General features: G+C 52.4%; 2 protein-coding genes across 3 annotated transcripts; one reads left to right on the forward strand and one right to left on the reverse strand.

The window, feature by feature from the left end:
• Positions 1 to 11,516, reverse strand: RNF40 (ring finger protein 40). Its single transcript, XM_008152811.3, has 20 exons — positions 11,446 to 11,516; positions 11,138 to 11,337; positions 10,600 to 10,767; positions 10,326 to 10,467; positions 9,326 to 9,532; positions 8,662 to 8,783; positions 8,392 to 8,538; positions 8,202 to 8,276; positions 7,345 to 7,464; positions 7,077 to 7,256; positions 6,752 to 6,887; positions 5,739 to 5,860; positions 5,223 to 5,650; positions 5,023 to 5,140; positions 4,751 to 4,900; positions 4,342 to 4,554; positions 4,137 to 4,262; positions 2,893 to 3,033; positions 2,695 to 2,796; positions 1 to 591 (listed from the first exon to the last, which is right to left on the reverse strand). Exons 2-20 carry the CDS (start codon positions 11,264 to 11,266, stop codon positions 415 to 417), a joined length of 3,003 nt encoding a protein of 1,000 aa, XP_008151033.1. The 5' UTR covers positions 11,267 to 11,337; positions 11,446 to 11,516; the 3' UTR covers positions 1 to 414.
• Positions 11,517 to 11,781: 265 nt separating this feature from the next.
• CFAP119 (cilia and flagella associated protein 119) lies at positions 11,782 to 16,243 on the forward strand. Of its 2 annotated transcripts, XM_008152815.3 has the most exons (9): positions 11,784 to 12,189; positions 12,472 to 12,503; positions 13,294 to 13,359; positions 13,523 to 13,692; positions 14,480 to 14,550; positions 14,745 to 14,861; positions 14,944 to 15,013; positions 15,099 to 15,188; positions 16,012 to 16,243. In XM_008152815.3, the coding sequence occupies exons 1-9, from the start codon at positions 11,986 to 11,988 to the stop codon at positions 16,188 to 16,190; spliced, it is 999 nt and encodes a 332-aa protein (XP_008151037.1). In that variant the 5' UTR covers positions 11,784 to 11,985; the 3' UTR covers positions 16,191 to 16,243. The 2 variants fall into 2 exon arrangements, with proteins under 2 accessions (XP_054570446.1, XP_008151037.1); XM_054714471.1 differs by lacking the exon at positions 14,745 to 14,861 and having other exon boundaries at positions 11,782 to 12,189.
• Positions 16,244 to 16,266: the final 23 nt, after the last annotated feature.

Below are 16,266 nucleotides of genomic sequence, written 5' to 3' on the forward strand. Positions count from 1 at the left end.
CCACTCCACCCCCACCCCACCCCCACGCACAAGAGCCAGACTAAAGAGCCCAGGAACTCCACAGGAGAAGCCCTGCCAGGGCCTGGAAGGCAGGGAGCAAGGGGCTGGAACCCGGCCCACCCTGGTCCTCACTTGTGGGTGTGTAAGCAGGCAGTGAGTGAGTCTCCTCTTCCATGGGAGGTCACAGCCTTGGGATTTCCCCCTTAGGGCTGGGATGGACCGACCTGGGTGCTCACAGCAGATCTTTCCTGCATGGTGGGTGCCTCAGCTCTGACTGGAGAAAAGGTGGAACTGAGCTTGGCTCATCCCACTCCCACTAGCATGCACTGGAGACCCCAAACCAACTAGATGGGCAGGGGCTGGAGGCACAACCCCCAGGGTCCACGGTGTTCCAAAGTCCCCCGAGTTATGGGTTCAGCTGATGTAGACTCGGTGGAAGTCATGGGCACCGAAGGCTGCGTTGCACTTGGGACACTTCCTCTGACGGGCCTCATAGCGGCCCCGCACGCACTCGAAGCAGAAAACGTGGAAGCACTTGGTAAGGACTGCATCCTTCTTGCGAGTGTTACAGCAGGGGCAGGTCAGCCGTGCCTGGGGCAGCCAAAGGCATCAATCAGATCAGGAACCTTCCTGACGGTGCCCAGAACCCCAGCCGACAGCAGGAGGTGGTTCTGGCTATGCTCTCACACATACAGCCAACTGCATCTACCTCTCCCATAACCTTGGGAGGTGTGCATGAGCACTCCACATGAGGGACTGAGACTCAGAAGAAGCTGGTCTCGATCGAAGCTACAAAGCAGCAGTCTGGATTCTAACCTGGCAGCGATGGCTGGGGTCACATGTTCCCCTCTCCAGGCCAACAACCCACAGGCTCAGCCTGGGCTTCTCTGCCCTTGGCTTCATCTCTTTCCTCCCCGTTCTTCTCTGGAAAAATCCCAATCCTGACTTAAGCCAAATGTCTACTTCACCTGCACCCCTAGTCACAGCTGGGCATGGCAGAACCACTAGAAATATGCAGTCTCCACCCTCAACTGGGTCCAGAGATCCTGCTGTGGGTCCCTGGAAGTTTCACAAATCTCTGCTCCTATCCTGAAACCTGCCACCAAGTCTCTCCTCCAACTCCAGACAGGAATTCCCTCAACTCAGCATTCACAACAGTTCTCCTTGGCTCGGCTTGAAATCCCAGCCCAGCCACCACCACCTTCCCTAGCTCTCAGAACCCTAACATCAGCATCTGATAGGCTCCAAAGTCTGTCTGTCTCTTGAGAAATCCTTCCCTTATCCACCATAGCTGCCTGCAGTGCCTCTGACCCTTTAAGGCCAAACTGTCTAAAAGATCTATGACCCACCTTCCACCCTCTCTTCACTCGTTAGCGAGTGTGCAAGTAATCTGTCATCTGACCTCCACCTCCACCTCCACCCCTGTCCAAGAACCATTCCCATCAGAACTGCCAAATCCAAGGGGCATCTCTCATCACTCACTTCATTTGCCTTCTTGGCAGCTCTGATTCACCTCACCCCCTCCTCCTCGAAGTGCTTCCCCCATCAACTCCCTCTATGATCATCACTCTCCTCCACCCCAATCCACAGGCTTCTCTCTTCTGCCCATCTTTAAAGCTTTGAGGTTCCTAAGGAGAATGACCCCGTCCCTTCTTATGCCACAGACCCTCACTTCTATTTCTGCCTCAGCTGATACTCCCCAAGCCTCTGTTCTCCAGACCTCCCTGTGCTCTGAGTGCTTTCGCAGGCATGTCCCGCGAGCACCTTGTTCTCAACATCTCTGAACACTGCCCACCAACCCCTACTCCTATTCAGTCTTCCTAACCCCACTAAATGCCACTCTTCATTCACCCAGTTTCTCAAATCAGGTACCCAGGAGTTCTCAGTATTTTTGTCTCCCTCCAGTCACTGAATCCAAGCATTTCTGCCTCTTAAGTATCTCCTGAGCTCCTCTACTTGTTTCTAATACCTTCGCTCAGTATCAGGTTTTGCCTCAACAATTACAACAGCTTAACAAATCCCCTGCCTCTACTCTTTACCCACTTTAACCCAAATCTGACAGCAAATCAGACCACAATGCTATGGTTTAAAACCCTGGCATTTCTCCACGTTGCCAACCTGGCTTACCGCACGTTTTAGGTTGACACTGCCCAATGTTCTCAGGCTCGCTGGTCACCACAAAACCCACATTCTGTCCTCCAAATACAATGTCCAACTCTGTCTTCCAAGACCCCTCTCTCAATTAGGGGCCTCACCTCTGCCTTCCCCTTTGCCAGAATCCTCGTCCCCATTCCTCACAGCCAACTCAGACTCATCATGTTTCTTTTGGATGACATTCCTTCCAGGAAGCCTGCTGACCCCCAGGGCCGGTTTAAGAGCCTCCCTTCCCCTGAGTTCCCACACTGCTGATCACTCAGATGGGAGAATTACTTGGCTGCCTCCTCCAACACACTGTCAATTTCAAGAGCTCTGAGACTAGATCTAGTTCCAAGCCCTCCCACACCTTGCCAAGCACTCTGCCTGACCTGCAGTATGTGTACAATTCTTGGTCAGTTGTCTGATTCTGCATTACAGGTCTGCCCACGTTTTGCTATGCTTATTTCTGGGGTCCCCAGACCACCCACTAGTGCTCTTACCAACCCCTCCTTTAAGATTCCTAGGTTGATGGGGCACAACTGAGCCCCACAGCCCCACCTTGTACTCCTTGATCTCCTCCTGGAGGATTTCATCAGCATCTGCATAAACCTCCACCTTCTTCTGCTTCTCCAGCTTGCGCCGCAGTCGTGAGATGTCCTCCTAAAGCAGGACAGGGGCCGGGCTAAGTACAAGGTCTGCATCCTGACCCCCTCCCCCCAGGCCACACCAGTGACCCTGTCCCCACCATGCGCACACCTGAGCCCTCTTGAGGTTGAAGCTCTCTTTCTCTCGAGCAGCCCGGCTTTCTGCCAAGCAAGGCTGAATCTCTCGCAGCCGCGTCTGCACATGCTCCAGCTGTACCTTCAGGTCCTCAGCCAGCTGGGCTGCTTCCACGGCCTGAGGTGGGGACAGGGAGGAGGGCACCGTTCTCCTGAGCCGACGGAGTAGGCGCCATGGTCCACAGAGGCCTGTGTCAGACATTCCAGTGGTTCTTGCTCTTGGGGTTAAGTCCAATTTTCTTCTCTGGACTCATACCTGCTCCTATTCTCCCTCATTCCTGACACTTTCCTCACCTGCATAACGCTCCCTCCTGAACCTAAACTTGCACAGGACTTGTCCCTCCGCTACAACTCCAATACATACGTCTCCCTGCAACTCCCTCAACTTAAATGTCCCTTCATATTTTTTCATTCAGCCGCCTTAGCTATCCCTCAAGACTCGCTATGATCTGTGATAACACTACTTTGTCTCTGGGATTACGGCTGGCTATCTGTCCCCTAAAGACTGGAATTTCCCTCCTTCTAATAGGACCCTCTTGTTCCCAGGGTCTCCCCAGCACTGAGCACAGGGTCGGGTATATACAGCAAGGGCATGTATACTGTCTAAATCAGGGGTGGGGAACATTTTTTCCCCAAGGGCCATTTGGAAATTTAAAACATCATTCGCTTAATGTAATTCACTTGCTATAAATTTTGTTGCTATGAAAAAAGCTCCCAGATTTATTGAATCTCGAGTCCCACCTGCAGTTGCCTTGGCAGGGCCAGACCAAATAATTTCGCAGGCCTCATACTGATGTCCCCCACCTCCGGCCTGAATGAATGAATGAAGCAGGAGAAACAAGCCCAGTGGGGAAAGAAGTTGAAAATCAATATCCATCTTAAGCCTTTACCACGAGCTAGATATTTCTGTTTTAGTACAACTATGTGACAGGAACCACCCTCCCCATTTTACAGGTCAGGATGTGGGTCCTAGAGCCAAGGAGACGGACCGAATCCAAGTTCTACTCTTTCTTGAGCAAGTCAGTTGACCCCCTGAGCCTCAGTTTCCTCACGGATAACAAGAAAAACCGTCATAGGATTATTATGAGACTAAAATTTGACCAAGTATGAAAAGTCCTCACTCAGCACAGGGTCTGGAACATAGTAAGAGTTTGAGACGTGAGCCTGACTTCTGCAGCTGTGAGCCAGCATCGATGTTGCCTCCCCGAGGCCCGGCCTCACCTTCCTCTTATTGAGCTCCAGGGCCTGGCTGCGCAGCGTCAGCTCCTTCTCCACACCTCCAAGGCTGCCCTGCAAGGCCCGCTCTTTTTCCTCCAGCTTCTGCACAGTCAGCAGCTGGGCATCCACCTGAGGACAGGGGTAGAGATTCAGTGCTGGGAAGCCCCTGCCTCTCCAGCTCCACCCTACAAGCCCAGGGTGACCATACCTGAGACTTGAGGCCAAGAACCTGCTCACCCAGCTCATCCTTCTCTTCCCGCAGCAGCTTGTGAATCTGGTTGGCCTTGATCCGCTCCGACATCAGCTTAAAGTTGGCATCGTCCTTTTCTCGCAACTGCTGCAGCAGCCGCCCATTTTGCTCCTGCATGTCCTCAAAAGCCTGCCCTGTCACATCCATCTCCGACAGCAAAGCCTCCTCCTCCTGTACGGGCAAGGACAGAGGGAATGTGGTAGATGGACAGGATGACCATGGGGAAACCCCAGGAAAACACAGCTGAGCAAAGAACCACAGAGTGGAACCAGGCCATCTGCTAGAAGAACCCAAGACTGGGGGGTGGGGAGAGCGGGTAAAGGGAATCCTAACATTTAGAAGCAAGAGAACCACAAGAGGCTCACACCTGCTTGGTGGCACCCAACTTGCGCTGCAGGTGTTCTATCTGCTCCTCTGCCTGCCGAATTCGCCTCAGGGCATCCTCATCTGCAATCTTCTTGCTCTCCCTTCGATCCCTCTCCTCCAGTTCCCGGATACGACTCCGCAGCTCATCGACCTACAGCCACCAGAAGGAGGGAGCTCTCCTGTCATGGCTTCCTGTTGATCTAGGGCTCTGCTTTGGTCAGAACCCTATGGGGCTGCCTCTCTATATGCCCCACAAGCCCTGCCTGACCTCACCTCGGCCTTGGCCTTGCGTTCAGCTGCCATGAGCTGCACCTTATCCCGCTGCTCCTTGGGCGCCGATTTGTACATATCCAGCAGCAGCTTCATCTCCTTCTGGCTTTCCTGGGCCTTCCTAGGGAGGCACAGGAGGACTTGGTAAGCAGGGCTGGAGGCCACTTGGCAGGGGTGGGAAGTAGACAGGGATAGGGCCTCACTTGAGCTCTGCCCGGAGACCTTTAAGGAGTTCTGACTCCTTCCTCTTCGCCTCCTCCACCTTGGCCTTCTCCCGATCAGCTCTTGCAAGTGCTGAGGCTATAGACTGGGGTCCCAGGCCAGGCCCTTCCCGCTCCCGAAGCTCCCGTTTGGGCCTGGCCTCAGGTTCTCGGCCCCGGGAAGAGGGGCCCTGGGGCCCGGGGGTTAAGGCCTGGGCATCTTCCTCAGAGGGGACCAGCTCCTCCTTCTTTGCTGAGGAGGTAGTCATGGTGGCAACAGGCATTGAAGCTATCTCCTTTCTGGTCTCATGGGCTCCAACAGGGCCTGGCCCACCCTCTTCTTTCCCTGCGGCTGGGGCACTGAGGCCCGAGTCCTCCGAGTGGCCCAGGTTGGGGATGGAGTGCGTAGAGCCACTGGCCTGGGCCCGGAGCTGCAAAGAACAGGAGAGAACAGGGCTGCAGTGAGATGGTCCTCACTGGGCTCTAGCCAAGGTTTCTCCCAGGCAGCACGCTCCTCACCTTGCCAATCTCAGCCTGCACTTCCCGAAGCTTCCGCTTGTATCGCTGGGCATCCCCCTTTAGCTGGTGGTTGTGGTTTTGAAGACTGCTGATCAGGTGGCGCATCTCCCGGTTGATGGGCCCTAGGGGAGGGTCAGGGGTTAACGTCAGACTGGCCCCTAGATTAGGGGCCCAACTCTTTAGTGGGGGGAAGAGGAGGAGCCAGAGCCATCACTCCCATTATAAAGAAGAGGAAAACTGAAGCCTTTATACAGTATGACTTCATCGAAGTAATGCAGACTTTACAATATGATCTCATCAAAGTAATGTAGACTTTACTTTGAAGAAAATTCACCCAAAAGTAACTTCACACTGTGTGTTATTTCTGCTCATGTACATTTTTAAATACTTCCAACTTTCCTTCAAAAGAACACATAACAGTAAATGCACAAAAGTGAGTTAATCTACTTCTGGATTTTTAAACAAACGTCACCTTCTCAGTAATCCATTTCTCAGTCCTCCCCATCCAAAACTGCAACACCCTTTCTCCTAATACTTCCTGTCTTCAATCCATGCTTTATTTTTCTTGGCATATTTGTCATTATCTAAAATACATATTCTATATTTTCTTTTCTATTCCTGCCTTCCCCCATTATAACAGTGCTCCACACCAGCAGGGATTCTTTGGTTTTGTTCACTGGTATAATCCCAAAGCCGAGAACAGAGCCTGGCCCATAGGTGGTATTAAGTAACTCTTTCCAAAATAAATTAATTATCTGAGAGAGACACCAGAAGGCCAGAGAACCACAGGTGGGGCTGACAGCCCATGCTCTCAGCCTGCTCCATCAACCACCTCAGCTGGTTGTAACTCTTACTGTGCCTTCGAGCCAGGTGGTGTGGTACCTGTTTTCCACAGGGAGACGAGGCTCTGTGACAGGAAGGGTTAAACCTCTTGCGTCTGGGTGAGCAGCAGCCCCACCTAGGGCCTAGCAATCCCAGGTAAGGCCCACCTCCACCCTGTCCTCACCACATACCCGCCTGCTCGTTGGCCGCCAGGTTCTGTTCAAACTCGATGCGCAGCATCTCGTACTCCTTGCGTACCTGGGCCAGTGTGTCCTCCAGCTGGATAACCTCTGTGCGCAGCTTCTTCTGCAGCCCCAACTCATCGCTCTGTGGGGTGAGGCATTAAGGACCCACACAATCCCTCTGCTCCCTGGCAAGCCCCCTACCTTAGGCCTCAGTGGCTTAAGAAGAATTTATTCCCAAGGGACCCCTGGCAGGCATACAGGGACTTAACCCAGGAATGCCTTAACCCTCAGGGTCTGGCACCCACAGCCCCCACCCGTTCTTGGGCCATACCTCCATGTGTTCAATGTGCCTCAGGTGGGAGTTCTTGGTGGCCAGCAGCAGCCCCCGGGCCTCATCCAGCTGGGTCTTCACTTGCAGGGACTCATTGTAAAGCAGCGAGAACTGGGCCTGCAGCATTCGATATTCCCCCGTTTCCCGTACCACCTCTTCAGGAAGGCTACGTAGGGCCACCTAAAGGCAGGGATGCCCAAAAGTGGTCAGTGCAAGGATTCAGCCCCCACCTTGCAGTCTTAGGTCCTCCCAGCCCCAAGCAGCCCACCTTGAGGCGCTCATTGGTCCGCACAGCCCCCTGAAGTTCGGCCTGTAGCTTCTCCAGCTCTGCCATGCGGCTATTGGCCAATTCCTGGTTTTCCTCTAACTCCGCATTCAGCATCTCAAACTGTGGAATGGGAAAGGCTGTGCGAGTCAGGGCCAGGCCAGGAGGCATGTTTCCTTCACAAAAGCCTCATTCAAGCTCTCCTATGTGTAGCAATGATGTATTCTGAAGCCCCTGGGACAAGCCAGACCTAAGCACTTTCCTAAGAGCTCCCAGGCAAGTGGAAGAAAATTCAATACTGCATGGTGAATGCTGGGAACCAAGGCTTGTTGTAACTGACAAGGAGTGAGCAAAATCTTCCTGGAAGCCCTGAAGAGTAAAGGAAAGGGACTTAGGGCATGGGGATCCCCACAGCACCAAGAAAATGTGCAACTGCCAAGAGGTGAGAGAGCATCGATAGGACAAGGAATGAGACAGTGATTAAAGGCACTGTCTTAGCAAGGCTCTTCTTCAGCCACCAACTGAGAATTCCAATCGCCTCCAGCACTTCCATTTATCTATTGTCTATACTTTCTCTCTGTGGTGCTTATAGCCAACTGATGTACTATTTTACTTACTTCTGGCCAGTTCTCCCGACTTAAGCTCCATGAAAGCTTTGGTTTTTGTCTATTTTGTTCTCCAATATGCTTGCTGCCTAGCACTTAGTGTTTAGCAATTATTTACTGAACATATTTGTGCATGAATACAACAAAGAGCAGCCTGGGTGACAGGGAAGGACCTCAGACACCATAATTCTGTGGGGAATGTCAAGGGTAGAGAAAAGATTACAGGAGGGACTGGGAAGAATGATACCTGCTCACCTTCTGCATGCTGAGTGTGATCTGGCCCCCCTGGAAGCCTGAGGAACTCCCAGACACATAGTAGCCAGAGTTGAGCTGTGGAGAGAGAGAGAGAGAAAGAGAGACGGACAGACAGGTGAGTGTGGAGGAGAGAACCTAGGGCCCTCGGTGCCCAGCCCTGGCTCCATCTGACACGGCACCCTGGCCCCACCTGCTCCAAGGCCTCCGCCAGGTGCTTATTGAGCTTTTGCTCACGCTTGCGCAGCTTCTCAATGTCCCACTGCAGGTCCTCTACTGTCGTGTCCATCTCTAGCACTTTGGTCTCTGCTGATGTCACTTTATCCTGGAGCTCAGAGTACTGAGAACAATGAAGAGGGCAGATGCTTAAATGAGGAGACTTGGTTCCCTAAGATGCTTGGGTGTCCACCTAACCTAAACCCTGCCCTGGGTCTAATCCCACCCCCAACAATGCAACGCCCACCTCCAATGAGATACGGTGGTGCTTCTCCTGTAGCTGGGTGGCCAAGTCCTGAAGTCGCCGGTTCTCACGGCCCAGCTCCCGGGTGCGTGCCCGAGCCGCCTCACCAGGGGGCTCACTATCCCCTGGGAAGTCAGGGCTCGGGTCAGAGTCAAGTCCAGGGCAATGGGGAAAAGTGCTAACTCATTCTGGGGTCTGCTATGTGCCCAGTGTGATCCACCATGACAAAGCCAGGAGTCTTTACCCCCACTGCTCAAAGGAGGAAACCAGCTCAGAGAGGAGAGCCATTTGCCCAGAATGCCAAGGCTAGAGTGACAGAACGAAGGCTTGGGGAAGCCTGTCTGCCTACAAAGCCTGGGCACTTGCTGCTATGTCTTGTGGATCAGCATCTGCCACCGAGAGTTGTGCAAAGTGCTCCAAAAAAGATATCCCGCCAAAACGGGTTGGCCCCACTAGAATCAACACCTCCTCCTCTTGATCTCTTTAGAGTTCAAATCCAGAAATCAAAGTTGGAGCCCCCATCTACAACCTAACCCTTCCCTGAGAACATGACTGACTTATTCCTTGGGGAATTCTGGCTGCCTCTGGGCCAGAGGCATTGAGAAAGGGATAGCATCAAGATGCAAACTGGTATGGACATCTCTGGGGCGGGGCACAAAGCACTAACCTCCGCTGTATACTCGCTGGCAGAGTTCCTCCACCTGGCGCTGCAGGTGGTCTGAGGCCTCCACGACACGGGACACGGCTGCCTTGGAGAACTCCATGCGGCCCTGCAGCTGCAGCTCCACCTCCTCATTACTGCTGGCACCCAGTGCCACCACAAAAGCCAAGGCTGGCTCACTGAGTGGGGGCCGCAGCTGCACGGGCAGGGTCTCTAGGAGGGATGGAAACACTAATGAGGACAAGAGCAGCAGTTCCAACTCTAAACCAAGTTCCAGACTGAGCCATTCAACACTCTTAGGCTCACTGAATCAACACAACCAACACCTAGAGTGCATTGTTATCCCCATCTTGAAATCAAAACAAGAGATTCCAGAGGTAATTTCCCTAAGGCCACAATGCTCCCAATTACTTCTGCAGGGAAGCCTCCTCTGCCTTCTCAAACTAAATTAGAACCCACACCAGGCCCTGGCTGGGTCACTCGGTTGGTTAGAGCATCAAGGTTGTGGGTTTGATCCCTGATCAGAGCACATACAAGAATCAACCAACGAATGCATAAAGTGGAATAACAAATCTATGATGTTCTCTCTCTCTCCCTAAAATCAATAAATAAAATAAAATAGAACCACACACAAGTGCGCACACACTAATTCCCGTTCAGGGGCCCCTATACTTTTATGATTTACAATCACTTCCTCTCTGATGGCAGTGGTAGTATTTCTTTTTGCTTATCTATGTCTCCTACAAGTCTAGATTAGTGCCAGATACAGTCAACACTCAATATTAACACTTTTAACTGAATGAATATCAAAATATAAAATGCACTATGAACCAAGTCACTCAGATTCCAAAGCTTGTACTATGCTGCCCAAACAAGAAATCAACTGTATGTGCATGTGTGGGAGGGGTGGGAGGGACTCCAGGGCCTAATATCAAAAGTCCCTTCCTCTCCAGGACCTTTCCCAGAACATAATTAAGCTCCCCAGATCCTAGGGCTCTGGCCCTACCCCTCAGTTCTGATGTCCCTGGCTCTGTGAGAGGGGTCTCATCACGGGTCGGCCCCTCCTGGGTTCCAGGCGCCTCTGTCCCTGAAGACAGCTCCCCCTGGTTCTCATGATGCCGGAGAAGGGTTTCCACAGTTTCATCCAGCTGAAGGGAGAAAGCACCAAAAATGTTATGAATTCCTCAGGTGCTTCCATCATAACACTGCTGCCCAGCAGAGGAGTCTGAGAATTGGCAACTGGATCAAGGCCAGGTCCTGGAAAGCAGAGGGGCATCCACCTGGGCCCAGTAGCGATTGACAATGAGGAGCGTGGCATCATCTGTGGCCTGCCGTTTCTCCAGCTTCTCAATTCGCTCTCGGAGTTCATCTTCACAAGCCTGTCGCTGTTCCAACCGCTCTGCTAGTTTCTTGTTCTTGAACTGCAAAACCTTCAGGTCCATCTCCTCCTACCAAGAAAAACAGAAGGACCAAGGAGAAAGTCAAGCAGGGCCCAAGATATCAATGACAGAGAGAGACAGAAGACAGCAAATGGAATGGGTGGAAAGCGGAGTGTCCCCAAACTAACGGCTAACAGGACTTAAAGAGGCGCAGACACCCAGAGAGCGTCTTGGTTGAGGAGGGTTGTCTCTTCCGAACCCTTCCAGGAGCCTGTTTTCCTATCTGGGAAGGGAGGGCAGACGCCTTGTTCTCGGTGTCTTTCATCAGTGTCCTGTAAGGGGGATCCTGCCAAATTTGGGGAACTGGGAATAAGGTTCCGGGCGATTGGGCGGAGAACAGAGTTGGAAGTCTGGTTAAGTTGAGAGGGCTGGAACGAACCGTAGAAGAGATGCCCCCAAGGCGAATGGGTTCTATAAGTGTGGTTGTGGTCTTCTCTTCGCGGCTCAACTTCTCTGGGGGCCCCGAGCCCCCGTCGCCGGCGGCGCGTTTGTTGCCGGGCCCAGACATGGCCGCGGCGGCAGGAGCGGTGCAGGGTCTCCCCAGGAACGTCAGGCAGGAGGCGGCGGCACTTCCGTCACCTGCAGAAGACGGAGAGCACAGATGTGGACGCGACCGGTGCTCCGCAGCCCCAACCCTTCCCCGCACAAACCTGCTGCATCCCGCCCTCACCGCCCCGGGCCCCTCACCTGCAGCAGGATCAGCCGAGCGCCGCCATCTTGGACTTCACCAGACGTCACCCGGCCTCCCCAGCACTGAGCGCAGGCGCCAGAGGCAATGCCGGATGTGGTGGAACTGCATTTCCTGTTTCTATTGGTTGCGCTTTGTCCCTCCTATCGAGTTTCTTCCGAACTTCTCTTTTTCTCAGTGATTGGCCAGTAGACGTTCCTATGGTAACTGACACCACAGTCCCACGCCCAGCCTAACGACAACGTCTGCCTCTTATTAGAAACTTTGGAGAAGCGAGGGGCACTTTGCAATTTATTACGCACGCGCATTCTCTTCTAATGGACGCGTACATTACACTTCCTTTTCTTTCCCCGAGGCGCTTAGCAACCGTCCGGGTGGCGACGCCCCCCGCGGATTGGCTGCAGCCGACCTCTCGGCTGCGAAGATTGGCTGAAGCGTGGGTAGCGGGTCAGACCTAGGAAGTGCCTGAGGAGAACCGGTGGTCCCAGAACCGAGGCCAGGTAGAGCCTGCGGTGACCGCGACCCGGAGGAGCGACGAGATGACCCATCGGAAGTCCAGCCAATTCCAGAGCCTGAGAACGCAGTCGGACCTTGAACAACCCTCCGAACTGCGGCGGGAAATCAAGAAGGACCGCAGCTCAGTGGAAGAACTAGCCTCGCGTTTGGGAATAGGAGTGCGGTCCGAGTACGGCACCAGGGCCTCGGTGGAAGAGGATGAAGATCCTGCAGCCAACTTGTTCCCGGTAAGGACGAGTAGTCCGCTCGTGAATGTTATAAAAGGGCTCCGACAGGGCGCCACCCGTCGTTATGTTTACTAACTTTAAGGCGTCTCCTAGGCTGCCTTGGTGAAGAGGCGAATGGATTGTTAATATGCTCATTAATAGTACTTAGGGCCTGCTGAAGCCCCGCCCGCCCGCGTTGTTCGTTCCTAGTCCTTAAGACGAGAAAGCGAGTTCTCAGGTCCCCTGGAGATTTGCCATGGACCAGGGACAAGGACTTTGGTCCAATCTGCTTTCTCTCCGCAGCCTCCTCTGCCCCAGCCCCGGATCTGCATGTGGTGAGTGTAAAGAGTCTTGGGAAAAGTTACATTTCACTCTTGCGTGATTCCCTTGCTTCCCCAAAAGCCCTGTCAAACAGCCAGGGCAGAAAAAAAGATAGGACATCCCCAGTTGACAGATGAGGAGACTGAGGTCCAGAGATGCGATTACCCAAGATGACTAGAAGCTGGCTCTCCTGTCTCCATAGTCCAAAGAGCAAGTGTGGGAAGTAAATAGAATATCAAAGCTGTCATGGAGCATTGTGCAAATGGGGACACTGAGGCCCACAGGGGTACTTGCCCAAAGTCATACAATTAAGGGAGTGACAGAGCAGAAACAAGAACTCAAGTTTCCTAACCGTAGGCTTTATAATGAAAATAATCATAAGAATTCATTTAGGCCATGGCCAGTGTGTTCAGTGGTTAGGCATGCACTAAAACCTTGCAGGTTCCATTCCTGGTCAAGGGCATATACCTGGGTTGCAGGTTCGATCCCTGGCCCAGTCAGGGCACAAGTGGGAGGCAACCAATTGATGGATGTCTCTCATATCAATGTTTCTCTTTCTTCCCCTACCTCTCCCTCTCCCACTCTAAAAAAAAAAAAAAGTTCATTTAGATCATATCAGTTATTTACAGATGGAAAACATGAGGCCCAGAGAGGGAAGTGGCTTGCTTAAGGTCACACGGCATGTTAGTGGAAAGGCCAAATTTCAAACTCAGGTTTCCTGGTTCCCAGTCTAGTGCTCTAGTCCTGCCATGAGACTAATGTATAATGGCCACCAACACCATTTCTCCTCTTTTCCTATGGCAGGAAGTACCTGGACATCCATTCCATGCACAGGCTGGAGAAGACGGCCAATGCTGAGGAGATGAGGGAGTATGGAGGGGGGAGAAGCAGGGAAGGGAAGAAGAAGTGAAAGGCTGAGGGGTGTACTGGGAAGGCATGAGAAATGCCTGGCTCCAAAGCATGTTGTACACTAGTGTGGGGTAGTGAAGGGAGGCTTCCATTGTCTCTCACCCCATCCTCTCTCCCTCTCAAGGGTGCTGGCCGACCTGTTGGGGCTAGGATGGCCTGAGCAGAGCCTGCGGGATGCCATCACCCTGGATCTCTTCTCCCACGCACTCATCTTCTGCCGCCAGCAGGGCTTCTCAATGGAGCAGACATCAACGGCTTGTGCCCTGCTCCAAGATCTTCACAAGGCCTGTGTCGGTAAGAGGCGCTGCTGACCAGGTTTGAGCCCAGGAAAGAGGCGGCGGCTGGATGGCACAAGTAACCATGGGAAGTAGAAGTAGGGAGATCACCCCCTGGCATCTGTTGTCATTATTAGCAGTGTTACCACACATAGTTATTTCACCTATGAAATCTTCATTTCCTTATCTATAAGAATAATGACTGTTCTGCTATGGGGGGAGGGAGGGCGCAAAAAAGTATACACATTGAATAATTATTAATCCCAATGGGTTAAATCTGAAAAAAGAGCCCTAGCCGACTTGGCTCAGTGGATAGAGCGTCAGCCTGCCAACTCAAGGGTCCCAGGTTCGATTCCGGCCAAGGGCACATGCCTGGGTTGTGGGCTCAATCCTCAGTGGGGGTCGTGCAGGAGGCAGCCAATCAATGATTCTCTCTCATCATTGATGTTTCTATCTCTCTCTCCTTCTCCCTTCCTCTCTGAAATCAATAAATATATATGTTTTTTAAAAATCTGAAAAAGACATTGGAATTAATAATTATACAAAGTGTGTATATATTTTTGGGACACCCTGTATATGAAATATATATATGCACAGTGCTCAGTAAAATAGCTCTTGCTTTCTCCCTTTTATTCCCAGAACTGGTTTTCTTCAGGATGTTTAACAAGAGCTAAAATGATGTATTTCTTGGTTTATTGTATGTCCCTTCCACTAACATGTCAGCCTAAGTAGTGTAGCTCTTGATTGAGTAAAATGAATGGTTATCACAGAGGTGACTCACTGGAGTATCTTGTTTTCCCTCCCAGCAACCCCCCTGGGCAATGTGGAGGAATGTTACCGCTACTTCACCAGTGTTCTTTTTTGCCATGGAGTCAGGGTCAGTTCCCCTGATGGGATCTTCGCTCCTCCCCAGACAAGGTCTAGCCCCATCGCCTGTTCTCACACTCATCACCCTCATCTTCCTCTGAAGGCCACAGTGGGCTCTCCCTGCTCCTGGACAGCTGGGCACTAGGAGAAAAGGCCAGAGCTTCAGGAGGTGGTCAGTCCTCTAACTCCCAGTCACCCCCACAGCGGCCCCCTTTCAGTATCAACCTTTTTAAGGAGGAACAGCTGTTGGCCCTGGCTGATTATGTGGTCAACACCTACTTTCGCCACTTCAAGCTCTACAAATACGTCTTTACTCCCCAGGTATTGGGCCCTGGACCACCCCTCAGGTCCCCTTCCCCTCAGTGCAGATGCCGTCCTCTCAGCTGCCTCTTTGTCTCCCCAGGTGCGGCTGGATCTGTCTTTGACTTATTTAGGGCTGCAGCCACCCAAGCTCTGGCCAGAGGATGAGAGAGGTAAGGGAGAATGCCGGGGCTGGGGCCGGGGCCGGGGCCGGGGCCGGGGCCGGGGCTGAAGGCTCTTCCTGCTTCTGGCTTGCAGAGAAAGAAGGCGGCGAGGAGGTGGAGGAGCAGGCCGTCACCCTACAGGAGGAGGAATCAGAAACGGTGGCTGAGCCACAGCAAGAGCCAAGTGAGGACCTGGAGGAGTTTGGGTTCTCTATGACTTGGGGCAAATGTGAAATGAAGGGTTTAGACCACATCAGGACTTCAGACTTTTTTAGTCATGGTGTCCTTTCTCCAAATGATTCAGCATGCAGAAGTCCAAGATGACAGATAAACACAGCTGCTAGGAGCTCCAGAAAAACTGGTGACAACAGCCAGCACATAACTGATAATACTATGTGCCAGGCAAGCCCTATTTCATTTTATTTTTTATTATTATTTTTTAAATCCTCACCCAAGGACACTTTTTCTATTGATTTTTAGAGAGAGGAAAAGACAGAGAGAAACATCGATGTAAGAGAAACTGGTTGCTTCCTGCATGCACCCTGACCAGGGCCTGGGCTAGGGAGGGGCCTACAACCGAGGTACATGCCCTTGACCAGAATCGAACCCGGGACCATTCGGTCCACACTCTCTTATCCACTGAGCCAGACCGACCAGGGCCAGGCAAGGCCTATTTTAAACATTTTATGTACATTAACCCATTTAATTCTCCCTCAATCCCAGATGCTAGGTGCTATCACTATCCACATTTTACATGGGAGGAAACCTAAGGCATAGAAAGGTGAACTCACCTGCCTAAGTTCACAAAGCTATTAAGTAGCAATCCAGAAAATCTGGCTGGCAATAGCCATTCTGCCCACTTCTCTCTCACAGAAAGGCTGGCTGATATTTTCTGAATTCAATAACATTTCCACCTACGTAGTCCCTAGGGACACCTTGGAACTTGTTTGCCCAGCTAGGGGCAATCTTTCAGCCCCAAGCAGCATCTCTCCTTCCCTGCCCCGCAGGCCAGGTCTCCCTCCTCCGAGCCTACATCAAGACCCAGCTGAACAAGGAGCTGGAGCTGCTGCAGCAGCTGGTGGAGGAGCGGCTCAAGGCCAGCGAGGAAAGGCTCAACAGCAAGCTGACCACACTAGAGCGGCCCTTCCAACTACCTCCAGGCAAAAGCAAGAATAAGTCCAAGTGACCCCCCGTGTTTGCCCCAATAAAGGCCTCGGCCAGAGTGGCCCCATCCGCGCCCCCACCCCCATCCTGAGCAACTT

Source organism: Eptesicus fuscus, chromosome 4 (assembly GCF_027574615.1).
Source record: "Eptesicus fuscus isolate TK198812 chromosome 4, DD_ASM_mEF_20220401, whole genome shotgun sequence".
Classification (NCBI taxonomy): Eukaryota; Metazoa; Chordata; class Mammalia; order Chiroptera; family Vespertilionidae; genus Eptesicus; species Eptesicus fuscus.